This window comes from Lemur catta, chromosome 4 (assembly GCF_020740605.2).
Source record: "Lemur catta isolate mLemCat1 chromosome 4, mLemCat1.pri, whole genome shotgun sequence".
NCBI classification, from domain to species: domain Eukaryota; kingdom Metazoa; phylum Chordata; class Mammalia; order Primates; family Lemuridae; genus Lemur; species Lemur catta.
In genome coordinates, this window is record NC_059131.1 from 41,556,192 (window position 1) to 41,578,158 (window position 21,967).

Sequence of the window (21,967 nt, forward strand, 5' to 3'; positions counted from 1 at the left end):
GGGCATTTCTGGGAAGTGCATTAAAACAGCCTAACAAACCTAATTCTTCAGCCTTCAGGTGTGGTACCTTGATTCTTTGGTTTTGTCTGTAACCAATTCATCTTCTGAGTATGCCCCTCACGATGTTAGGACTTTGTTGCACTGTGACTAGTGCTGGGTATGTATGCACTGATTTTTGAATGCACTAGGTGGGTCTGACTTGTTTGAATCCCTCCATTAAAGCAAATATCTGATTAGGAGAAAAGTTAGGGAGTAATTTCTTAGGGAAACATTTATACTTTCTGAGATGCTGTCACCACCCTTCCCCCTTCCCCTCCCCCTAACCTTAAGAGGCACAAAGAGGTTTGTGTAAACAAAGGACTTGTGAAGCACAAGCTGTTTTTACATTCCGATGTTCTATGACTTTACTAAATAAAAACTGTTTGCATTTTCCTGTCTATTTAGGTAGTATGAATGTTTCCTCCTTTTTCAAAGGACAAAAGCTTCAACGTTATGCTGTGGGTGACTGAGAAGTCACACGAGCATAAACAATACAGTCAGTAGCCCCCCTCCCCATCCATGGGTTTCGCATCTATGGATCCAAGGATTCAACCAACCTCAGATCAAAGATATTTGGGGGGAAAATTCCACAAAAGTCCCAAAAAGCAAAACTTGAATTTGCAGTGCTTCGAGTACTGTGTTGAGTCCACATGAGTGAAGTGCTGTGCAGGCATTGTGTTAGGTATTATAAGCAATCTATGAGACTGGGCGTGGTGGCTCATGCCTGTAATCCCAGCACTCTGGGAAGCCGAGGCAGGAGAATTGCTTGAGCTCAGGAGTTTGAGACCAGCCTTGAGCAAAAGCGAGACTAAAAATAGAAAAATTAGCCAGGCATCCTGGTACGAACCTGTAGTCCCAGCTACTCGGGAGGCTGAGGCAGGAGGATCGCTTGAGCCCAGGAGTTTGAGGTTGCAGTGAGCTGTGATAATGCCACTGCACTCTACCTGAGTGAGACTCTGTCTCAAAAAAAAAAATAAGTTATCTGTGGAGATGATTTAAAGTATACAAGAGGATGCGTGTAGGGTATATGAAAATACTGTGTCATTTTATATTAGGGACTTGAGCATCCTTGGATTTTCATATCCTCAGAGGGGATCCCAGAACCAATCCGCCCAGGGATGACTGTATTTTCTAATTAAAAGTTTTTTAAATAAACAAATGTCTTACTTGGTACCTTGTGATATTTAAAAAGTGTAAAATTCACAAATAAAATAATTGGTTTGGTGATAAATATTTCCAGTGGTGTACTTAAAATGAATGTTTTAATCAGAATATAAAGGTGATTTTCAGAATTTTTTTTGCCCATTTTCAGTGGGGTTGTAAAACCCAAAGAAAATGTGTATAAATGCTTACAGAAGAATACTTTTGTTTATAAAGAGAATGCAAATATTTACTTAATATGAAAACACCTCAAAGAATGGTTATAATTAAAGTAATAGAAAATCAGTTAAAAATAGGAATAGAAAAAACATTCTTTTGAAATATCCTCTGAGCCCCGTTGAAGGGAGTGTCGCACACACCTTGGGAACCGAGTTTTGGGTACTGTAGTATTACTGTATTGTATTAGATCACAAGAATACTGAATTCTTTATGGTTAACCAAATCCTGGGGGTCTGTTAGTTGGAAGGGATCTTGGGTTTCATGCATCCCAGCTTTCCACACAGTACCCAGTCCCTTCTGTAGCTGTCCTGTTGAATGGTTTACCCCCTGGGTGAACCTCTCTGCTCTGTTTTTGGAGAGCTATAGTGGTTAGAAAGCAGCGCCTAACCGTGAGCCACTGTGAAATTGCCGCTCCCCGCCTGCCAGGGAATGGGTGCCGGCTCCTCCTGAGGGCTCCTGAAGCTGCATAAAGGTATTTCTTACGGACTTTTCGCTTAGGGGCCCTGGCTCCTGTGCTAGGACTCCCAGGTGTCCTACTGCCTGGCTGTCCCCTTCTGGACACTCTTGGGTCATTCGGTACCCTGGGGGAGTTTAACTTAGTTTCTAATTTGAAGCTACATAAAATGCGCTATGATATTGAGCTCCCCCTGGCTTCTTTGAATTGCTATTAGTTTTCACCTCTTTTAACCTTGGATCCTTTATTTAAAACATCTAAATATAGGACCATATGGGCATTTAAACAATTCCGAGTCTCTTCTAGGCCCTGGGTCCTGTGTGATAGACCCGTCACAGAGTCGGCACCCTTTGAATATGGCTGTTTAGCCAGCAATGAAAATTTGTCTTCAGAAATTAACCTCTGTAATTTAGGCGGAAATTTGAAGTTTCTATTTGAAGGGTTCTCTTTGGTCAGTGAAGGAAGTTAAAAATTCTGATGTGGTAAATATAATTTATAAAAAATAATAAAATGTAGATAACTCTTGATCTCCAGAGTTTAATCTCAGTTTTATCTGTTTTTTTTGTTTGCTTGTTTTTTACTGTTTACAGTCTATATTTGGACAAATTTACCATTGTATAAGCTGGAGATTTTTTGTCTTCTCGATGGTAAAGGACTTGATAAGGAAGTGCTTCTAATATTCTTGAAGCTGAGAAACTTTTAAGAATCAAATTTATTCATTAAACATTTACCTGTTGTCTTCTGTGTGCTAGGCATTATATCTACAGATACATTGATGAAAAAGAGAGAAATACCTAATAATTTATGGAGAGTACAGTATACAAAAAGGCAAGATAGTAATTTAACAAATATTACACAGGTAATTATTTAAACACTATTGTGGTATATGCTGTGGGAAAAAACAATAGATCAACAAGAACATATATTAATAACAGGAGAGGTCTGGGCTGGGGCTGGGGGCTTCACGAGAGTCTTTCCAGAGAAAGTAAAGTTTAGGCTGACCTGGTTCTCATTTATCTGTTGTCCTCTTTAAAACCACAACATACTGAGAAAGAGCAGTGAGATTAGAAAGCCTTCCTTAATTACAGGATCCTTAGATAGATTGGGATTGGGGTGTAATGGCAGAAAAGACAGCTTTAGGGTTCACTCGATGTGTTAGTCCATAACAGCATACCAGGGCTGTGTGGCTTAAACAACACAAATTTATTTTTTCACAGTCCTGTAGGCTAGAAGTCCAAGATCAAGGTTCTAGCAGGCTTGTTTTCTGGTGAGGCTTCTCTTCCTGGCTTGCAGATGGCTGCTTTCTTGCTGTGTCCTCACCTGGCCTTTTCCTACATTCGAAGGGGTGGGGAGCCAGGGACCATAGTGTTTCTTCCTCTTCTTTAAGGACAGCAGCCCTATTGGATTAGGGCCCCACCGTTATATAACCTCACTTAATCTTAGTTACCTCCCTACAGGCGCTGTCTCCAAATACAGTCATATTGGGCGGGGGCAGTTGGAGGAGGGCAATTTAGTACATAACACTACCACCTCACTAAAATCCAGCCAGTGCTGGGTGCCCGGCCTCCAATTTTCTCTCTGTAGAATCACAGAATGCTAACAGAATTTAGTTCCCTCCAAATAATCCACATTGCCTTGCCATCCAGTTCATTCTTCACTCTGCTGCTGATTTTGACAAAAGAAGCAATTGCTTTGAAAGCATTTTGAGATAGGAAAAAAAAAAAAAGTGCATGGTATGTTGTAGATATTTTAGGAAGTACAAAACTTGTTTATGAATAATGTATTTCAAGGAGATGAAGTTATAGGCCTAATTTTGGTCAGGTAAGTAGTTGAAAAATGCAGTTTCCAAAATCATATCACCAGGGAGCTTTTAAGGAAATTCACAGTGGTCTTGTTCTTCTAAGCCTTTTTTCCCCTATTGGGAGAAGAAGGAAAGTCGCTGGTTTCTTTTGCTCCTAAACCTGATTGAAGACTTCACCAGCTAAGACCTTACTTTCATTTTGAAGTCATTTGTGTGATGGTGGGAGCCAAGGAAGTTTGAATTACAAGCCCATGTAGCCTTGGACAGGCTGTGCACATCCTGTGACTTTCTGGGCAGTGTGCTGAGGTGTCCCCCAGCCTGGCGCTGGACCAGTTGGCTCAGTTGGTTGGATTACGTTTTGGCCCTGCGGTAGACATACTTAACCTGTGGCTAGTCACTTACAATAAATGCATGTTATTAGCTGTCAATCAGAGAGCTCCTCTGTGATTCTAAACTTACAGTAATATTTTAGACACTGTGGCTAACTTTTCTTAGATACTAATGTTTAGATATTCTAGAGAGCCAAAGCGAATCCACATTTACTTTAACTAACCTTTGTTACCAAGCTCAATATTGAGCACCTTTGGAAATAAGCTTTTACACAGGAACGTGCAAGATTCTAATGGAGATTCTAGATTGTATATAAGTATAGTTTAACAATGTTTTGGGTTTTTTTAAAAGTTATTTTCACATTGATCAGGTTTAAACAATTAGTAATAGAGGTCTGGTAGTGCTGAAATGGTAATTTGAATTTTTTTTTTTTTTTTTTTTAGGATTGATGTCAAGTATCATAGGCCAACTTTTACTCATTCTGTTTGTTTGAAAGGTTACAGATTTCTAAGTTTAGGGAACATTTACCAAGCATTTAAAGGGGAAAGGCTTGCAGCTGAAGTGTTAACGCAAGCAATGAAAGTTGTTTGAACTGCTCTTTGAGAAAGTTTAGTAAAATTTAAACCTCTGGAAATTTGGGTAGTTCAAGACAGTCTAGGGATTTAGGTCATTTTGCGAAGGGAAATGATCTTAAAATAATCTTTATCTAAAATAAATATGTTATAAGGCAAATTCAAATGAGATTGTGAAATAAGTGATTACTTCAGTCCTATCCAAGTATGACTCCTTATGGTTTATGACAGTTGAAAATAAGTTTCTTATAAAACCTCATCCTTTGCTAAATGAATCAGAGTAAAGAGAAGGTGGTCCCTTAAATAACAGTGAGAATTTTACTGGGATCCAGCACACATAGTGTTTAGGCAGGAAGAAGCATTGTGTTTTAGAATTAGATTGCTCTTTGGTGATACAGCTCCTGTTGCCTGTGTTGCATTTCACAATTGCTTTTGAGCACCTGCTATGGCTTAGCCACTGTGCTGGGTGCTGGTGGTACAAAGATGATTAGAACAGAAAGGATTCTGGCCCTTGTGTAGCTGTGTGTGTGTGTGTGTGTGTGTGTGTGTGTCTGTCTGTCTGTCTCCATCTGTGTCTGTCTCACCTATCACTTGGTTGCTTTTCAGTGCAAGTTTACATATTTCTTTCATTTCATCCTTAATCCAGGTAATTGAGATATGCATTTTCACTTGATAGATTTGAAGAGAATTTTGGCACTGGGCTACTCTAGGAGTAGAAGTCAGCTTCCAAATAAAAGCACATTATTACTAAAATGAGTTATTCAGGCACACATGATACTGACATATGAAATTTCAGAAGGAATAAGGCAGCGAAATGCCAAACTCACTGAAATTCAGGATCAGTATTTTGGCAGCAGTGCCATTAGAACTATACTCTAATGTAATTTAAAACTACAGAATTTAGAAGTACTTGTAAGACCAAAATGGTTATTTAGAAACTCCACATTAGCCATTAGACCATGGTGTTAGGTCTGTATTGAGTTAGTAACTTTGATTTTAATTGCTCTTTTCTGTAACTGGAACAGAAGCAAGGATGGGGCCGGGCACGGTGGCTCACGCCTGTAATCCTAGCACTCTGGGAGGCCAAGGCGGGAGGATTGCTTGAGCTCAGCAGTTCGAGACCAGCCTGAGCAAGAGCGAGACCCTGTCTCTACTAAAAATAGAAAGAAATTAGCCAAACAACTAAAAACAGAAAAAATTAGCCGGACATGGTGGCACATGCCTGTAGTCCCAGCTACCTGGGAGGCTGAGGCAGGAGGATCGCTTGAGCCCAGGAGTTTGAGGTTGCTGTGAGCGAGGCTGACGCCATGGCACACTCATGGCCCAGGCAACAGAGTGAGACTCTGTCTCAAAAAAAAAAAAAAAAAAGAAGCAAGGATGGCCCTTAACTGCCATGTATATGAGGATAGCCATGTATTTAGTAGGAATTACTTTTCAAATTGTAGTTGGTTCAAGTTAGGCGAATTTGAAGCATATAAATGGACATTGGAAAAGCTAAACTTTGTCTCTAGATCTACTATCTACTTTTGAAATTTGGCTTTTTTTAAAAAATTAGGACTTGTAAAATTATATTTAGAATTTAGATGGTATCATATGTAGACAGAGAAAAGAAATAAGGGATTTTGCTTAAAATTTTAATGTACAAGCAGTAAATGAGGATACGTTTCTATGCAGTATATTAAGACTTTTCCTTTCAGTTAGGGAACTCAAATAATAAATTCATTTATAATTTCACTGTTCTTTATGCAGTTTACTCTGTAAAATGGAGGAAGGTAGGGAAGATGCCCTGTTTTCCCCCTTATACTGTTTCTTGTTGTAGAATGTATTCATGGTCATACTCTGTAATAACAACATATTCTTGAACCATGGTAATGAGATATTTTTGGTAGACTATTTTAAAATAAAACTAATTATGGTCAGTGTATTTCCCACTAGTGACATCTTTTTAAAATTATTATTTTCCGTTATTGTAAGGGTTAATTTTGCTCCTCCGAAGAGTAGGGCCTGGTTGAATTTGCCCATTTTAAAAAGAAAAATTTGTCCCCCAGGCTGTGTTGTTTTATAAAGCTAGAACCAGTCTTCCAGTAGCATCTTTCATCTGTACGAGAAAGAGATTATCTCTGAATATTGAGAATGAAGATTTATAATGAGTGTCTTAGTCTTTGAATGTTGTTGGCAGAAGATGCTAAACTTCACTGCTCCCCTAAAGTATGGGGGGAATAGCCACTGTGGGCTTTTACATCAGAGATTTAATGAATGGGACCCGTGGTATGTGTAATTCTAATTCTTTTTTAAGTGATAGTGTCTTACTCTGTCACTCAGGCTGGAGAGGAGTGGCACAATCATAGCTCACTGTACCCTCGAACTCCTGGGCTTAAATGATCCTCCTGTCTCAGCCTCCCAAGTAGCTGGGACTAAGGTACACACTACCATGTCCAGCTAATTTTTTCCATTTTTTTTTTTTTTTTTTAGAGACAGTCTCTCATTATGTTGCCCAGCCTGGTCTTGAACTCCTGGCCTAAAGCGATCCTCCTGCCTCAGCCTCCTGAATCATTGGGGTCACAGTCAGGAGCCATTGCACCCAGCCAAATTTTAATTCTTTAGTACAAAGAAATGTGGTCTTCATCTTCCTGTCTTCTAAGGCTTCTTTCAAGTCTTTGTCTATTTAAAGGAAATAAGCATTTTTTTTCTCTAGCTTGGATTGTGTTTCTCATCACTTTTTTTTTCATTATTCCCATTCCCCTACTAGGGATCTTTTAGACTTTTTTTTCCCTAATCACCCATCTATGAAATTTTAATATTAAATACCATAGATATACTGTATATATGTGTTTACATAAAAAGGAGTAAGTAAAAAATTCTGTTTTTTAAAATGGGCAAATTCAACCAGGCTGTACTGTTTGGAGAAGCAAATTTTCATTTGGAGTAGGCAAATTTTCATTCCTCTGGGGGCAGTGTCACCCCCATTGCATATGCATGAGCTAGGAGACCTGGCTGGGTTGGGTACTATCCTAGGCTGTAATTGGGCTTTGATGAAGGGTGATCCATTTCCTCATTTATTTAAGAACCTTGAGTCCTTTCGATATTTTTGTGACATGGACCACTCTTAAAGGTTTTGTCTTAGGAGGCAGGCTAACTTGTTTGTTGAAAGCATGGGCTTTGGAGTCACACATTTGGTTCATATCCTTTAAATAGGGCTAATAATAGTAGCTACCTCAAAAGGTTGCTGGGGAGAACTGAATGTGAATGCAGGTTCACACCATGCCCCGTATAAAGTAAGCCATCCTCCCCAAATGTAGTTTTTAGCTGTGTTAGCTTTTAGACTCATGATCTCTGCATTTTAAAGATTAGATTGCATTCTTAGGGCTCTGTATTCAACTGTGATAAAGATATTATGATAAAATCATCATAGGTGTGTGACTTGATCCAGTTTAATTTTTTGGGCCTCAGTTTCTACATTTTTGTTAATTATGATAGAAAACATAAAATAAATCGATCAAAGCTTCCAATGTGGCAGTAATCCTATTAAATGCAAATGGATTTTACTTGCCCACTAAATGACAGAGACTCTTGGATTAGATTGAAAAGAGAGGGGCATACCTAAAACAAAATGACACTAGAAGATTTGAAATAATGGGATAGAAAAATACATAGTAGGCAAATATTAGTATCAATCAAAATGGAATTTATATGTTAGTAGGGATAAAACAGAATATTTCATAATGTTAACAAGCCACCAAGAAGATAAAATAATTATGATCTTGTAGGCATTCAGAGAATTGGAAGGAAAATCCAATAACCATAGTAGGAGATTTCACCATGCTCTGTAAATGAAACAGACAAAAGTTAGTACAGCTATAGAGTATTTGAAGTCTACCTTTATTAACAAAGTTTTATTAAATAGGTCTCTGAGAACCTTTCCCTCTTGAGATAGTCTGACTCTGTGAATTTTGGCTGAAGTGTGTACAGCTATATCATGCTTTTTTACAGTGAACGTGTTCCTGTAAAGCTGCAAGCTCACTGGATTGTTATAAAAGTGAATGCTATTTTTATAAAGAACATTGTATGCTTGTGCCTTTTCTTGTATTGTTAACTAACATGCTAGGACGTTTCATGTGTGTCTTCGTGCTCGTGAGCAGAGAGCTCTGAATTGTAGTTTAGGATGGAATCTTTGTGGGACTAGCTTTGGGCACCTGAATAGTAGGTTAGGTGGGTTATTAAGAAGTGGTGGTTTCTTACAGATATTCCTCTTTATTGGCTATTTCCCACTTGCTGCAGAGTGCCTCGGCAGACAAATTATAAACAGGGTGTGACTCTGCTGTTTTCTGGCAACTGAATAGTTGAGAGGATTGAAGCAACATTTTCAGACACACAGGGACAGAGTTTGCACTGTTTGGTCTCTTCAGCATTCTTAGCAGGACTTTTTTTTTTTTTTTTTTTTGGACTGTTTTTTTAAGGTAGCACATCAGCAGTCCAGTATATACTTTTTCAGGTCTTTTATGAGTAAAGTGGGAGGGTTTTAAGTGTTTGTGGAACATTTAGGTCTGTAAATTCTGTCAAGGTAATTGTTAGCATATGGTTTTCCTCCTTAGAAAGGATTGGCAAATGTTGGTCACCTTTTTCATTTTTATTTAATTTGTGTGAGCCTGTAATTAAGATTGGGTATTAAGGAAGTATGTGCATGTGTGTAGTGCCAATGAAAATTCCACTTGTTCTCTATTTGTTGCCTTACTCTCTGAAGTCTGAGTAGTTTAGACAAAAAATAAATTCTTTTCACGGGTAAAAACTAAATTAAAAAGGGAAATCCAAATTTTATTATGTGCATGGAGAAGCACCATATAAAATATGTATTCATGTTCATTAACAGCCTATTTTTAAAACGTGATGTCCTTGAAAACAGAGTGTCCACCAGATCTGTGTAGCTCAGAAGAGTACGTCTCTCAGGCTCTGTGACTGATAGAGATAGTACCAGAGTGGCAACTTCAATTGACTTTGCCGCTACGGCCTCACCTTCCAGTTCTCCGTCTGCCACCCACGCACCCACCCTGCCAGCCCACCCACAGACAAACAATTAGCAAGTACTTAATGTTACTGGGCACCCTGCTAGAGTTACAAAGAGTATGATGGGGACATGACCTCAAGAGACCATGGCCTATTGATGGTAAGCAAATAGAAGTTTTGTAATTATGAAACAGTCTTGTCATATGTGATAAGTAGATAAGGTGTTTGGGAGTGGGTGCATATGGGGGCATCTAAGGGCGTCTAATTCAGACCAGGTGTCGGTGGTCCTGAGTGATCCAGGATGAGGTGGTACCTGAGCTAGGATTTGTAGGAAGAATAGAGAGCTGTCTCAGGTGGTAGGTTTAGAGCCGAGACAAGAACATGATTTTTCCCTCCGGAGTTACAAGAGCTTAGGACGGGAATAATGGGACCAGGGAGGAAAGATGGGCAAGGGCTCCTCATGAAGGAACTGCTTTCTGCTCCTGAGGGTTCTGGGCACTATTCTGGCATGGGAGCCAGTGGTGGAATTTAGTTAGGGGGGTGAAATGATTAGGATTACATTTTAGAAAGGTCTTTCTGGTGTCGATGTAGGGGAATGGATCAGGGGTTAAAATTAGAGGTGAGGTGCTGGAATAAGAAACTATTGTTTGGGCTAACTCATGAGATTTTCAGGAGGTACCCGTATCTTTAGGACCTGAATGTTGTGGAGAAGAGGGGGAAATGAAGGGTGAATACAAGGTTTCTGGCTGGGATAACTAGGGGAAATGAGGGTGCCATGGAGGGTGGGATTATGAGTTTGGTGTTAGACGGATGGTGTTGGTGATCCTTAGGGGACAACTGTACTTAGCTGTCCAGGGAGCAGTTGTCAGCATAGAGTAGGAATCAAAGACGGGGAAGTGGGTGATGCCACCTAGGGAGATTTTGTAGAGTAACAAAACAGGGCGCTGGAAGGAAGCTTGCGGGATTAACTTTTGTTTCTTTATAGCAGCGGTCTCCAACCTTTTTGGCACCAGGGACTGGTTTCATGGAGGACAGTTTTTCCACGGACAGAGTAGGGGGCAGGGGCGGCGGAGCTCTGTGGCCCAGGTCCTAACAGGCCACAGACTGGCACTGGGGGTTGGGGACTGCAGCTTTATAGAACAAAAACCTGTGAATTTATCTGACACCTGTGTGACATAGAAAATAAATGTGGCATCTTGGGAAGTAACAGAACAGATAAAATGTTTTCCTTCTGGGCTGTGCCAGGTATTGACTTTGAGAATTTCAATCAATATAGAGGAGAACTAACAGAATACTTCTAAAATCTAGAATGGTGACATTCCAGTTCTGTCCTAGTGGTTATGACCTTGTAGTAGTGCATGCCAGAGCGATAAGCACCTCTTTGCCTTTTAAGTCTAAGATTATAGTTTCCTCATCCACTTCTGTCTTGGTCCATTTGTTTAAAGAAATGAATTTAACATCTGCTTATTGGAACAGAAAATGATAAAGCATTTGGAATTTCTTTGCGTCTTGGAAAATTCCACTTCCTAGAATGCAGGATTAGAGAAGAGTAATTTGAGGGGGGAAGGCCTTGGCTTTTTTATGTATTCCTTGTTTTTATACACACAAACACAGACACACACACACACACACACACACACGTGTCCCCACAGTGAAGAAGAACAGGGAAGGTACACAGACACTTTTTTAACTGTCTTCTGAAAACCTAGTCACAAAGAACATGGGTATTACCCATGTCACACCAAGGATATTTTTTGTTTTTATTCATTCAAGGGTCATTTAATGAACTCGGACTATGGCAATCAAGTCCGATAGAATCCAGGCCCTTGTGGAGCTAGTAGAAGCATTTAAGACCCTTCCCTTTGAGGGGAGATTGTCTTGTCTTGTGCCAACCTGACACAGTCCTCCCCAGCTTTCGTCACAGTGGGACCAGAAGGCCGAGTCCCAAGACAGCGAAGACTTCTTGTCTTCTCTCCCCCACAGCCATGTAAGACGTACAGATTACTTCACGGGCCCTTGGGCCGCATGGCTGCTAGCACCTTGGGAAAACCCAACCCTTTTTTAGATACCCCCCGGGGACACCTGTATGTGTGAGGTAAACTGTCCTCGCAGCTGGCACAGTCCCTGTTGAGGTGGGTTAGAGGATAATGATGTTTGCAGTGTGCTGGAGTTCTGGAACCCTCCGGCCTGGCACACTCTTCCACGTTGTTCCCTTGACTCTGACTCCCCCACCCTCAGGCTGCTCCCTTGCTGCTGGTGAATGCCTGCAAGCACCCTTTCGCACGGCTGTGGTGGGCGAGGGCGGTGTTTTGCCTTGAAATCGCCCTGAAAATCAAAAATGGGTTCCATCACTATGAAAACCCAGCTGTTGGACAAGGACATTGTCTTCAGACAGATGAAGAATGAATATTGAAGAAAAAAATGTCTCTGATATCCAAATACTAGGCACTTGAGTGAAACAAATAAAAAGAATAACTTACAATATCGATTTTTATTTTTATTTTTTTGCCCACAAACTAACAGGTACTTTTGCTTCTCATTCACCTTTCTGTTTTAAGGAATAATTACGGTGTTTTTAAAGATCACCATTAAGAAAGTACACTTAGAAGAAAATGTGCTTAAGTTCTCTGAATGACTTATTTTTAAGCTTAAGAAGAGGATTAACCCTTGTTTATTGAGAAATTTGTGGCAAGCAGTTGGTGACCGGGGATGAGTTGGTGGTGGGAAGAGAGTCACGGGTCGGGCAGGACGAGGGCCACAGTTGGGCTCGTGAGTCTGGCTGGCAGAAATCGCAGCGCTGGTTGGTGGCTGCCCTGGAGGCCACGGTGTGGCTTGCCCTCGTCGGTCAGCAGGTGGCACCAAATAGCCAAAACTTATCTGGGGAGAGGTACGCTTCTCTTGGGTTTCACCTTGAGTTTGGTTAAATTGCGCTTGCTGTACTTTCAGAATTTGTTTTCCCCTAGACATAGAATCCTCCAAGGCCTGAATCTTATGAAAATCTTTGATGTAGATAATAGTCATGAAAATTAACCATCCCCAAGGTCAAATGTTTACATGGCAATATTGGTTCTTTTTTTTGAAAGAGGTTGTGACTCTGATGTTAAATGCAGTTGTAAGATCATTCAATAGAATATACTCACTAGATTAGGTTTCTGAAATGTTTGTGTTTTAATGAAATCCTGTAAATACACTGCTAATATAGGTGTTTAAATTAATATGCCAATGAATATATATTGTTGGAACTGATTATGTCTGTCCAATGGGAATCCAGGATTTTATTCCCATCCAGAATTTTTCTGTTTGAGATGGGTGACAATTTGAGTGACAGATATTGTGGCTCCTCTGTAAGGTGGACTCAGTGCTTCATCCTCAGGAGCGTGTGGGATGTGTTGGGAATGTTCTGGGATAGCTTGTGAGAAAGCAGCTGATGACAAAAGAGGAGGCGCTTGTATGCTTGTGCCACCAATTATTATGCTATTTAAGGTGTGATTGATTTGTTTCAGTTTAATTTATTTACCGTGGAAACTTGGTTGCATGTGACATGTGTGGTTATGTGCTGGAACTTGAGAAAAGCTGCATTTGAAGTGCAATAAGAGAAGTGTTTCTTTTCTGCATATGAGGCTTTATTTTATTTTATTTTGTACAGTGACATATGTGAGGGGAAAAAAAAAATCTTCTCTTGAATGGTCCTGTGTAGCTGGTCTGGTGTTATTAGCACACGCTGTAGTGACGAGGCCTGCTGACTCTGGTACGTGTGTGCATTCTTGGTGCACATTGAACAAGACTTTCACTAAATGAGCATCCAGGTACAAAAATCTTATAATAAATTTTTGAGTCTTAAGATGCTGACAACAAGCATGTTTTTTCCTTGGGACATCGTCCCCCCACTGAAAGGAAGAGGTCATCTTTCCTCCTTCCTCCTTCTGATATTTACAGAATAACATAACTCACTCAGATAGCTTTGCATGCCTGATTGAGCCTGAGTCCCTGTGGTGAGGTTTACAGTATATAGGTATTAACCACACCGGTGGGAATCAAGCACAGAGCCTAGTCAGGCTGGCAGTTCCCCAGTGCCTCAGGTCTAGCCAGTCCTTCACTAGGTCCTGTCACTGTCCCTCCAAAGCACATTCACATCCTAACCACCTCTACTCCACCGCCCACAGCTGGGCCACCACCGTCTTTGGGGTGGCTCCCAAGTGGCCTTTGCTTCCATTCTTGCCTCCTAGAATTTCTTTTCTACATAGCACCAGGAATACTCTTTTAAAAACATACATCCAGTGGTGTCAGTTATTAGCTTAAAATCCTGCAGTGGCTCCCCATTGCACGTGGGCTCCCAGAGCCCTTGCAGGTGGGGCCTCACCTGCCTTGTCTCCTTGTCTCTCCTCTGCCCACCAGCCTTCAGCCACACTGGACTCTTGTTCCTCCAACGTGCTGTGCTCTTTCCTTTGCCTGGATTGCTGGTCTTCCTGATGTGTGCTTGACTCATTCCTTTGGACAGAGAGTTCCGAGTTTCAGTACCATCTCAGAGAGGCCTTGCCTGACCACCAGATCTGAAACAGTCACTCCCTGTCTGTCATATGACTCTACTTTCATTTCATTTTCTTTGTACTGTCTTGCCTTTTCCTGTGTGCTTTTTGTCCAGCTCTTCCCACTAGGACATGAGCTTCACTGGAGCTCAGGTCTTTATCTTATTCCCTTTTATCCCTAGCATCTGGAACAGTGCTCAGTGTGTAGTAAGTCCTCGGTATATTTTGGTTCAGTGAGTGAATAATAGCTGTATTGAAGGGACAAACTATATTTAAAGCTCATCTTTCACTTAATTCCCCAAGGGCACCTTGCTACAGTGAAGACAGCAGTGGACCAAAAGTTGAGGCCTACGTTCTTGTTTCATATTTATTCCTGAAAAACACTGTGACCCTGGGTGGGTTCCTAAGGAGGGGGTTATTGGCATTGGTAGTGGAATTTGTAAGAACAACAATATAAGTATTTGTGGTCATTTTTTTGAGTATCTACTACGCACTGGTACTGTCCTTGGTGCCCTATACTTACATCGTAATCGTAGGCAGCAGTTTTCTAATAAGTAAGTGAGATGTTGAGGTAAAAATCATCTGTTCTCGTGTATGATATTTTATGAATTTCTGGGAGAAAAAGTTTGTAATTTATGGTGAAACACAATAGAAATAAATGAGTTCATTCAGAAGCCCCAAGTAGGTGTTGATCCAGGTCTGATACAACCTTAAAATTGCAGGTTTTAAGCTTTGGAAATAAGAAAGAAACCTACTGTCTGTTGGGCATCCATCATCTTTCAGTCCTTTCAACAACCTGTAAAGATCTTCCCTCTTTAATGGGTGGGGAAACTGAGGCTCAGAGATATTAAGTAACTTGGACAAGGTCACACACCTGTTATGAGGCACCGCTAAAATTCAAAACCAGTTTTGACTCCAGAAGACCTGTTCTTGACAAGCATTATTTCTTTTACTTTCTACTCACCTTTATCCCAGTAGATTTCATGGGGACTGTACATACTTCAGACATCTGACTGTGTTTTTCCTTTTCCTTCTCCCAGAACTCTAAGAAGGAGCTGATGTGGAAGAGCAGCTGAGACAGTTCAAGATGACGACCACAGTAGCCACAGACTATGACAACATTGAGATCCAGCAGCAGTACAGCGATGTCAACAACCGCTGGGACGTCGATGACTGGGACAACGAGAACAGCTCTGCGCGGCTCTTTGAGCGGTCCCGCATCAAGGCTCTGGCAGGTGAGTCTCCTTCGTGCCTCATCTCAGAAACCCAGGATGCTGTTCAGTCTCCTTTAACATCATCCACCGTGTCCCTGTTATGACTGCCTTGTTTACAGATTGTCCCTTGAGAGCAAAGTGACCATTTTGTAAGGTAGTCAGTTCCATATTTGGAGACCTGTCAATTCTGATGGCCAAAATGATTCAAAGCACAGAATGTTATTTATGGCAATTCAGAAAGAGCTGCCCTAAGTTTGTAAGAATTATTTTATTTTTGACATGTCTTACATTTCAGACTATTTAAGCATACTATACCTTACACACAAAAATATACAAATTAACCTGTGTACGTAGGTGCCTGTGATACACTGACTGACCTGACCTGTACCAAGGTTGGTTAGTATCACATGCAAGGATTTTAGATCTGAAAAGCAATAGCTTAATCTGGTAAAGGACACACTGGATGCGGTAACAGGTAAGTTTGTCATTGCTTCATTAAAATTAGTGGGAACAGCTCCTTGCTTTGAGATTTCTCATTCTCTTATTGTGTTGAATACCTAGAGTACACTTTTACAATGGCCCTGGTTGGGGTGGGTAGTTTTTTACCCTAAAATTACCCTGAAAATCAAGAAAGGGTTTCATCACCTTCAAAACTTCAGCAGTGCTGAATATATGTAAACCCAGGGTCAAAGTAGAGTGTAGTCAAGGTGCTGCATCTGTACCTTGAGATTTCAAATGGAATTTTTACCAAGTGGGGACGTGGGTTTATGATTGTTTTTCCTAATGTGTTTAATTATGAAAGTAAATCAAAGTCATAACTCGAGCAGGTAAGGGTATTAATTATGAATATAAATCACTTTTTTGTTACCTTTATGATGGAATCTGACTATGACACATGTATCATTTAGAGTTGTCTTGATTGCAAGCAAAAGGAAGCCTAACCCAAAGTCGTTGAAGTGACAAAGAGAATTTATTGGTCACATAGTAGGCAAATTCAGCCTTTAGGCAAGACTTACTCCTGGGCTTAAATGGTGTGACCGAAGAGCCAGTTTCTTTCTCTCCACTTCTTGGCTTTCTTTGCTAGTGCAGGCTCTATTCACAAGCAGGCTCTATTCCATAGTCCCAGGATGGCTGCCCCAGGTGCCAGGCCCCCAGGCCTTATAGACATCCAGCAGGAAAGAACATGCTTCCTGCTCCCGCAGGGGCTGGGATCATTCTCACTGGCCTGATTGACCATGATGTGGGTCATGTGCCTCTCCCACTGGAGGTGGAGAATTGGATGTGCTGATTGACTTCATCTACACAGGACACAGCCCTAGAGTGAGAGTTTGGTCAGTCCCAACGAGTTTGGCCAGAAAATTTGGACTACAACAGGAAGGTGGGAGAGGGGAGTGGATGTTGGGGATACAGCCAACTAAATGCTATAGGAAAATTATTCAGCTGCCTTAGGATAATATGTCTCTCGAGTGGTGAAGATTTAAAGATCTTTTTGAGCTTGCTTGAATGAATGATTAATCAGATAGTCACTCTAGAATTGGGGCTTTATTTTCTAACTCATTCATTAACATGGAACCTTATGGAAACCATGAACCTGGTTTGTGCTGGTGGATTGATTTGTACTTTAATCTCTTACCTCTTTTTCTTGAATCTTCCTTTGAGTCTTTAGAACAGTATGCTAGTGGTGGTCAATTACCTTTGATCACGAGCCTTTCACTTTCTGATTGCAGGCTATGCATTATCTCCCTTTTAAGGACAATTTTACTTGCAAACTGCAGAGCAGTCCCTTGTTCTTTGTATGTGGTCTTTCCTACAATTTCAGAGGAGAGCCCCCGGCTGTCCTTAGTGTCCATCATTTGTCTTAACCTTTCTAGGATGTTTATCTAGGTCCCTGAATACATAATCATGATAATAATAGCAAGCACTTAACCTAGTGCTTACTGTGTGCCAGGCAACTGTTCTGAATGCTTTGCATATATTAATAATTAATCCCATAACAATCATATGAGAGAAATTATTATTATTTACATGATATAGATAAGGAAATTGAGGCCCAGAGAGATTAAGTAGCTTGCCCAAGGGCACACTGCTGCTAAGGGGCTGATGGCATATATTGACTATGAAGCGTATACTTTACTATTTTTCTATATTCAGTAAAATTAAAAACTGATTTAAAGCTCATTGGTGAAGAGTGTTGCTAGTTGGGTAATTTAAACATGTTAAAAAGATCTTTGAAAGCCTCAGGAATGCATCCTGTGGCCTAGAAGAAACCATGAGTAACCAGGGCAAGTTACTGAAAAGATAAGGTGCTGCTTCCAGGTTAAATGATATTGGGGAAAAAAAAAAAAGAAAAATAATTACATTCAGTAGATCCACAAAATACCACGGAAAGCATGGGTTTAACGGAAGAAATTATCTTACTTATTCTCTTAGTTTCCTGTCTGTGGGACAGAGAAATCTCCGAGCCCTCTGAGAAACCATATGCAGATAGCAGGAGGCCTGGAGTTAGAACAATGGTTCTAGCATTTGCGTGTGAATCAGAATCCCCTGGAGGGCTTGTTCCAGCACTGGTTTCTGAGCTCACCCCCAGAGTTTCTGATTCAGTAGGTCTTGGGTGGGGCATGATAATTTGCGTATCTAACAGGTCCTAGGTGCTGCTGACGCCCTGGCCTAGGGATCCCAATTTGAGACTGGTATAAAGTACTGATGTTCGTGTAGTCTTTTCCTTGGGGACTTCCTTGGATGTGTTTGAGACCGTTTCATCTGGACCCAGCTAAAGTCTAGGAAGAAAGAGTTTCAAACCCAACAGAGTTATCTTAAAGATACACTTTAATATGCAAGTGGTGTGGAAGGCTGACCACCTGACTTTGAAAAAAGGGAAACATATTTCTCTCCCAGGGGAGTGATAGAGTGATAAGCCCATAGACCCAGCATGAGGGAGTGCTGTTGTAGGGTTTCTGTTGCAAAATGCACATCCTGAAGCAGGAAATCTTTGGTCAGAGCAGTAGAAATATACATAACAAATTTCCTGTGTGCCTGTCGGACTCTCTGTATATATAGTCTAATCTAGACTGCGGTCTGAATTCCGAGGCAGATTTATAAAAGACAGTGATGCCAGAATTCATCTTTTTATGGAGCAGTGCATCTTGTGTTGATAAATGTAGCCACCACCTTGTGCCCTTTACAAAGTGGCTTTAAAGGTATATCTCTCTAAGGAAATAGGGTGAGGTAAACCACTTGTTACTAATTTTCACCCAATTTATAGGTACTTTCTATTATTTGGCTGTAATATATGTGTTCTTCCTGCGAATTGTAAAAACTATTCTTTTTGATTTTTACTTTACTCGTCTTCATCCTCTTCACCCTTAGGAATTGCTTTTAACTCAGTATGATATAACAAGAAACATATTGGGTCTTTGTCCCAGGTTGCTGGCACAGAGCTCCTTAAACTCTTGGGAGTTTTCTGAGAGATAGGAGTGTCTTTTGCTGTCACTTCTTTCATCTCACCTGAGTTTATGCTAATAAGGTGACTTAGGGTGGGGCCAACCTCCCATCCCTAGGGAGCCTTAGGTTGAAGTTGCTCACCCAAGACCCAGTGATTGGAGGGTTGTAACTTTCAAGCCCATCCACCGCACAGGGAACTTTATCTGGGGCACCTGGCAGGATTGAAAACAGCAGCTTTTTCTCAAAGTAGAAAACAACTTCATTTGGAAGTTTCCCCCTCACACAAGTGAGGGGAAGAGAGACTCTCAGCTCTTCAGCTTGTAAAAATTTAAGACTTAGATATATTTTAAGAAAATAATGAGAATTAACATTGACTGTTGCTATGTACTCAAAAAGTTTATATATTTATATCAAAAATATATGTATCCAAAATATTATCATATTAACATGCAATCATCAAATAAAGTTATTAATGAGATACTTTACAGTTTTTACACTGTCTTTGAAATATACATCCTTTTTATATGTAAGAGTTAAATTTGAATGTGGAGTGAAAACATGATGCGTGGTACTTGCCCCTTCCTTGGTGTTACCATTCACAGTTCAGAAGGAAGAGGAGAAGAGCCTTGGTCAAGCCTGTTGACTGGGAAAGAGATCGTGTCATGCCGATGCAGCCTTGAGGCAGTGCCCTGTAAAGTGATTTTTTTTGTCTTCTGTAAATGATTTCCCACATCCCTTGGTGGCATGCCCACATTCCTGACCTCTGACCAGTTGCGTCAGTATTGTGGAGCATGTGATTCAAAATAAGCTGAACTTTTTGGAAACCAGCATTTTATTTGAAATAAAAAGAAAACAAAACTTTACTCTTTTAAAGACATGTCAAAGGCAGATGTTTTCTGTTTATAAATGAAGGGTATTTATGATTGTGGCTAATGTTTTGTTGACTTAAACACAAATTGGGGGAGATAGGGGAAGAAAGTCTTTTAAAATGTATAACATATTTAGCTTGAAAATATTCATAAAAGTAATTAGAATTAATATCTTTATATCAGTGCCTGTAAATAGAAGAAAAAAACTGGAAGTATACACAAAAATAGTCAGTGTTTCTTTCTGAGTAACTTTCTTTTATCTGAATTTTTTCCTGAAATAAAATCTGAACTATTTTGTAATTATTTAAAAAAGCATGAAAACCGTCTTAAACATCTGACGCTACATTCAGAAATTTCGGTTGTTTTTCCCCAAAAAGTAATGGCATAGAGAGGTGTAGTAGAGAGCTTTGTATAAATGCATTTTTAAAATATGACAAATTAAAAATGAGATTACCTTGAAAGTTGTCACTCATTAACATTTATGAGCTAAAATTTTGCATAAGAGCCTTTCTGCTAAGCTGTTGCCAAGGCAAAAGAAATTGACGTTTACATCATTGTGGGGGAATTAATGACAGCCGACAGCACCCAGTTGCATCATACCTTACATGTTCAGAGTAAATCACAATTGTTAGTGGCTGTATTTACAGGCCTTACTCCCTTTAAACATAGGCATTTATTTGAGTGATCAGGAGTTTTGGTAGAGAATTTAATCAGCTAAGCAATAACTTACTTGAAAAATCCAGATCAGTGCTGTACAAAAGAACTATAATACTAGCCACATGTGGTTTTAAATTTTCTAAGTAAGGTATGTAATCAATATGTCCAAACTATTGTTATATCAACATGGAATCAGCATAAAAAGTAATTAATAAGATAGTTTACATTTTTTTGTACTAAGTCTTTGAAATCCAGTATGTATTTTACACTGGAGCACATCTCAAGTAGTCACTTGTGGCCAATGGCTACCAATTTGGATACTGTAGCTTGAGTGCTCTCATATAGACATTTTTTATTGAATAAAACTTTTTAGATCCTGCAGAACAGATATGGGCTTTAAAATACCCATCAAGTATTCAGTCCTGGGTCTATTTATGAAGCAGTAAGTAGTTGGTTCCTTGGCTAAATGTGAATTTAAATTCTGATGAGGAATAAAAAATAAACACTTCTTCCTTTTGTTCTTTCCAATACTGGACTTTTTATTAAAGAGATATAGCAACAAAGATCGATTCTTCACCAACATCTATACTCTGTTGTTTCAGCTGAAAACTTCGGCAAAATACCCGGGCAGCTGTTCTCAAACGCTATATATGGGTGCAGAAGATTCAATAGCATACTTGTTAAAAATGCGTATTCCAAGGTTTCCGCTTCCCCTGTATAAACTGAGATTCATCACTGTGGGGTGGAACCCAGAAGTCTGCATTTTTAATAAGCCCCCGTGTGATTCTGATGTAGAGGAATACTTTGAGGAATACTTTCCTAGGACTAAGTGGGCTCACTTAATATTCCAATCCTATTATCCTTGAATATTTGCAATGAAGTGAAAAATCAACTTTTATCTCCTTTAAAATATTTGTGTGTCCTTTCCCCAAGTAAGTCATAGTTTATGTTTTGAAATCTTGACAACTAAGAAGGCTTAATGTTCTGCCCAAACTGAGTATTGTGCTGTCCCCTGACAGGTGGAGCACATTCTTGTAATCCCTGGCCTCACTACAGCCCCCGCTGGATGGACCCACCCCATGGTGGAGGTGATTGAGGTCCTCCCCTCCCACCCCCAGCACTGTTTGGGCCTTGTTATTTGTAATCTCAAGGAGGGCAGAGACCTCTGGGCTTCAATTAGCTCTGCAGTGCTAATTAAAATTAGTGGAGACACTTAAAAAGTATATCCTAAAGAATTGTAGTTGTAGATAAAAAAATTCAAGCACAGGGTCTTCTCAGGAGGAAAAGAACATCTTATGAGAATTAGAGCAGAATTTACCATCATTTTTCTTTCTTCCTTTCCTTCCCTTTCCCTTTCCCTTTTCCTTTCCTTTCCTTTTTTTTCTTGACAGGGCCTTGCTCTGTTGTGTAGGCTAGAGTGAGTGCAGTGGCACCATCATAGCTCACTGTAACCTCAAACTCCTGGGCTGAACTCCTGTCTCAGCCTCCCAAGCTGGGACTACGGGCATGTGCCACCATGCCTGGCTAATTTTTTTTTTTTTTTATAGAGACAGGTTCTGGCCCTGTCACTCATGCTGTAGTACAGTGGCTCAATCATAGCTCACTCAACCTTGAAATCCTGGGCTCAAGTGATCCTTCTACCGCAGCCTCCTGAGTAGCTAGAACTACAGGTGCTAGTCATTA

The 21,967-nt window shown here is 40.2% G+C and overlaps 1 protein-coding gene across 4 annotated transcripts in view; it reads left to right on the forward strand.

Moving 5' to 3' along the window:
• Positions 1-21,967, forward strand: part of SPTBN1 (spectrin beta, non-erythrocytic 1) — a 192,086-nt gene that overhangs the window by 38,981 nt on the left and 131,138 nt on the right. For all 4 annotated transcript variants that reach the window (XM_045549604.1, XM_045549609.1, XM_045549606.1 and 1 more), the window contains exon 2: positions 15,144-15,338. In XM_045549604.1, the coding sequence (XP_045405560.1) occupies positions 15,191-15,338 (148 nt within the window). In that variant the 5' untranslated portion in view covers positions 15,144-15,190. The remainder of the gene's footprint in view (positions 1-15,143; positions 15,339-21,967) is intronic.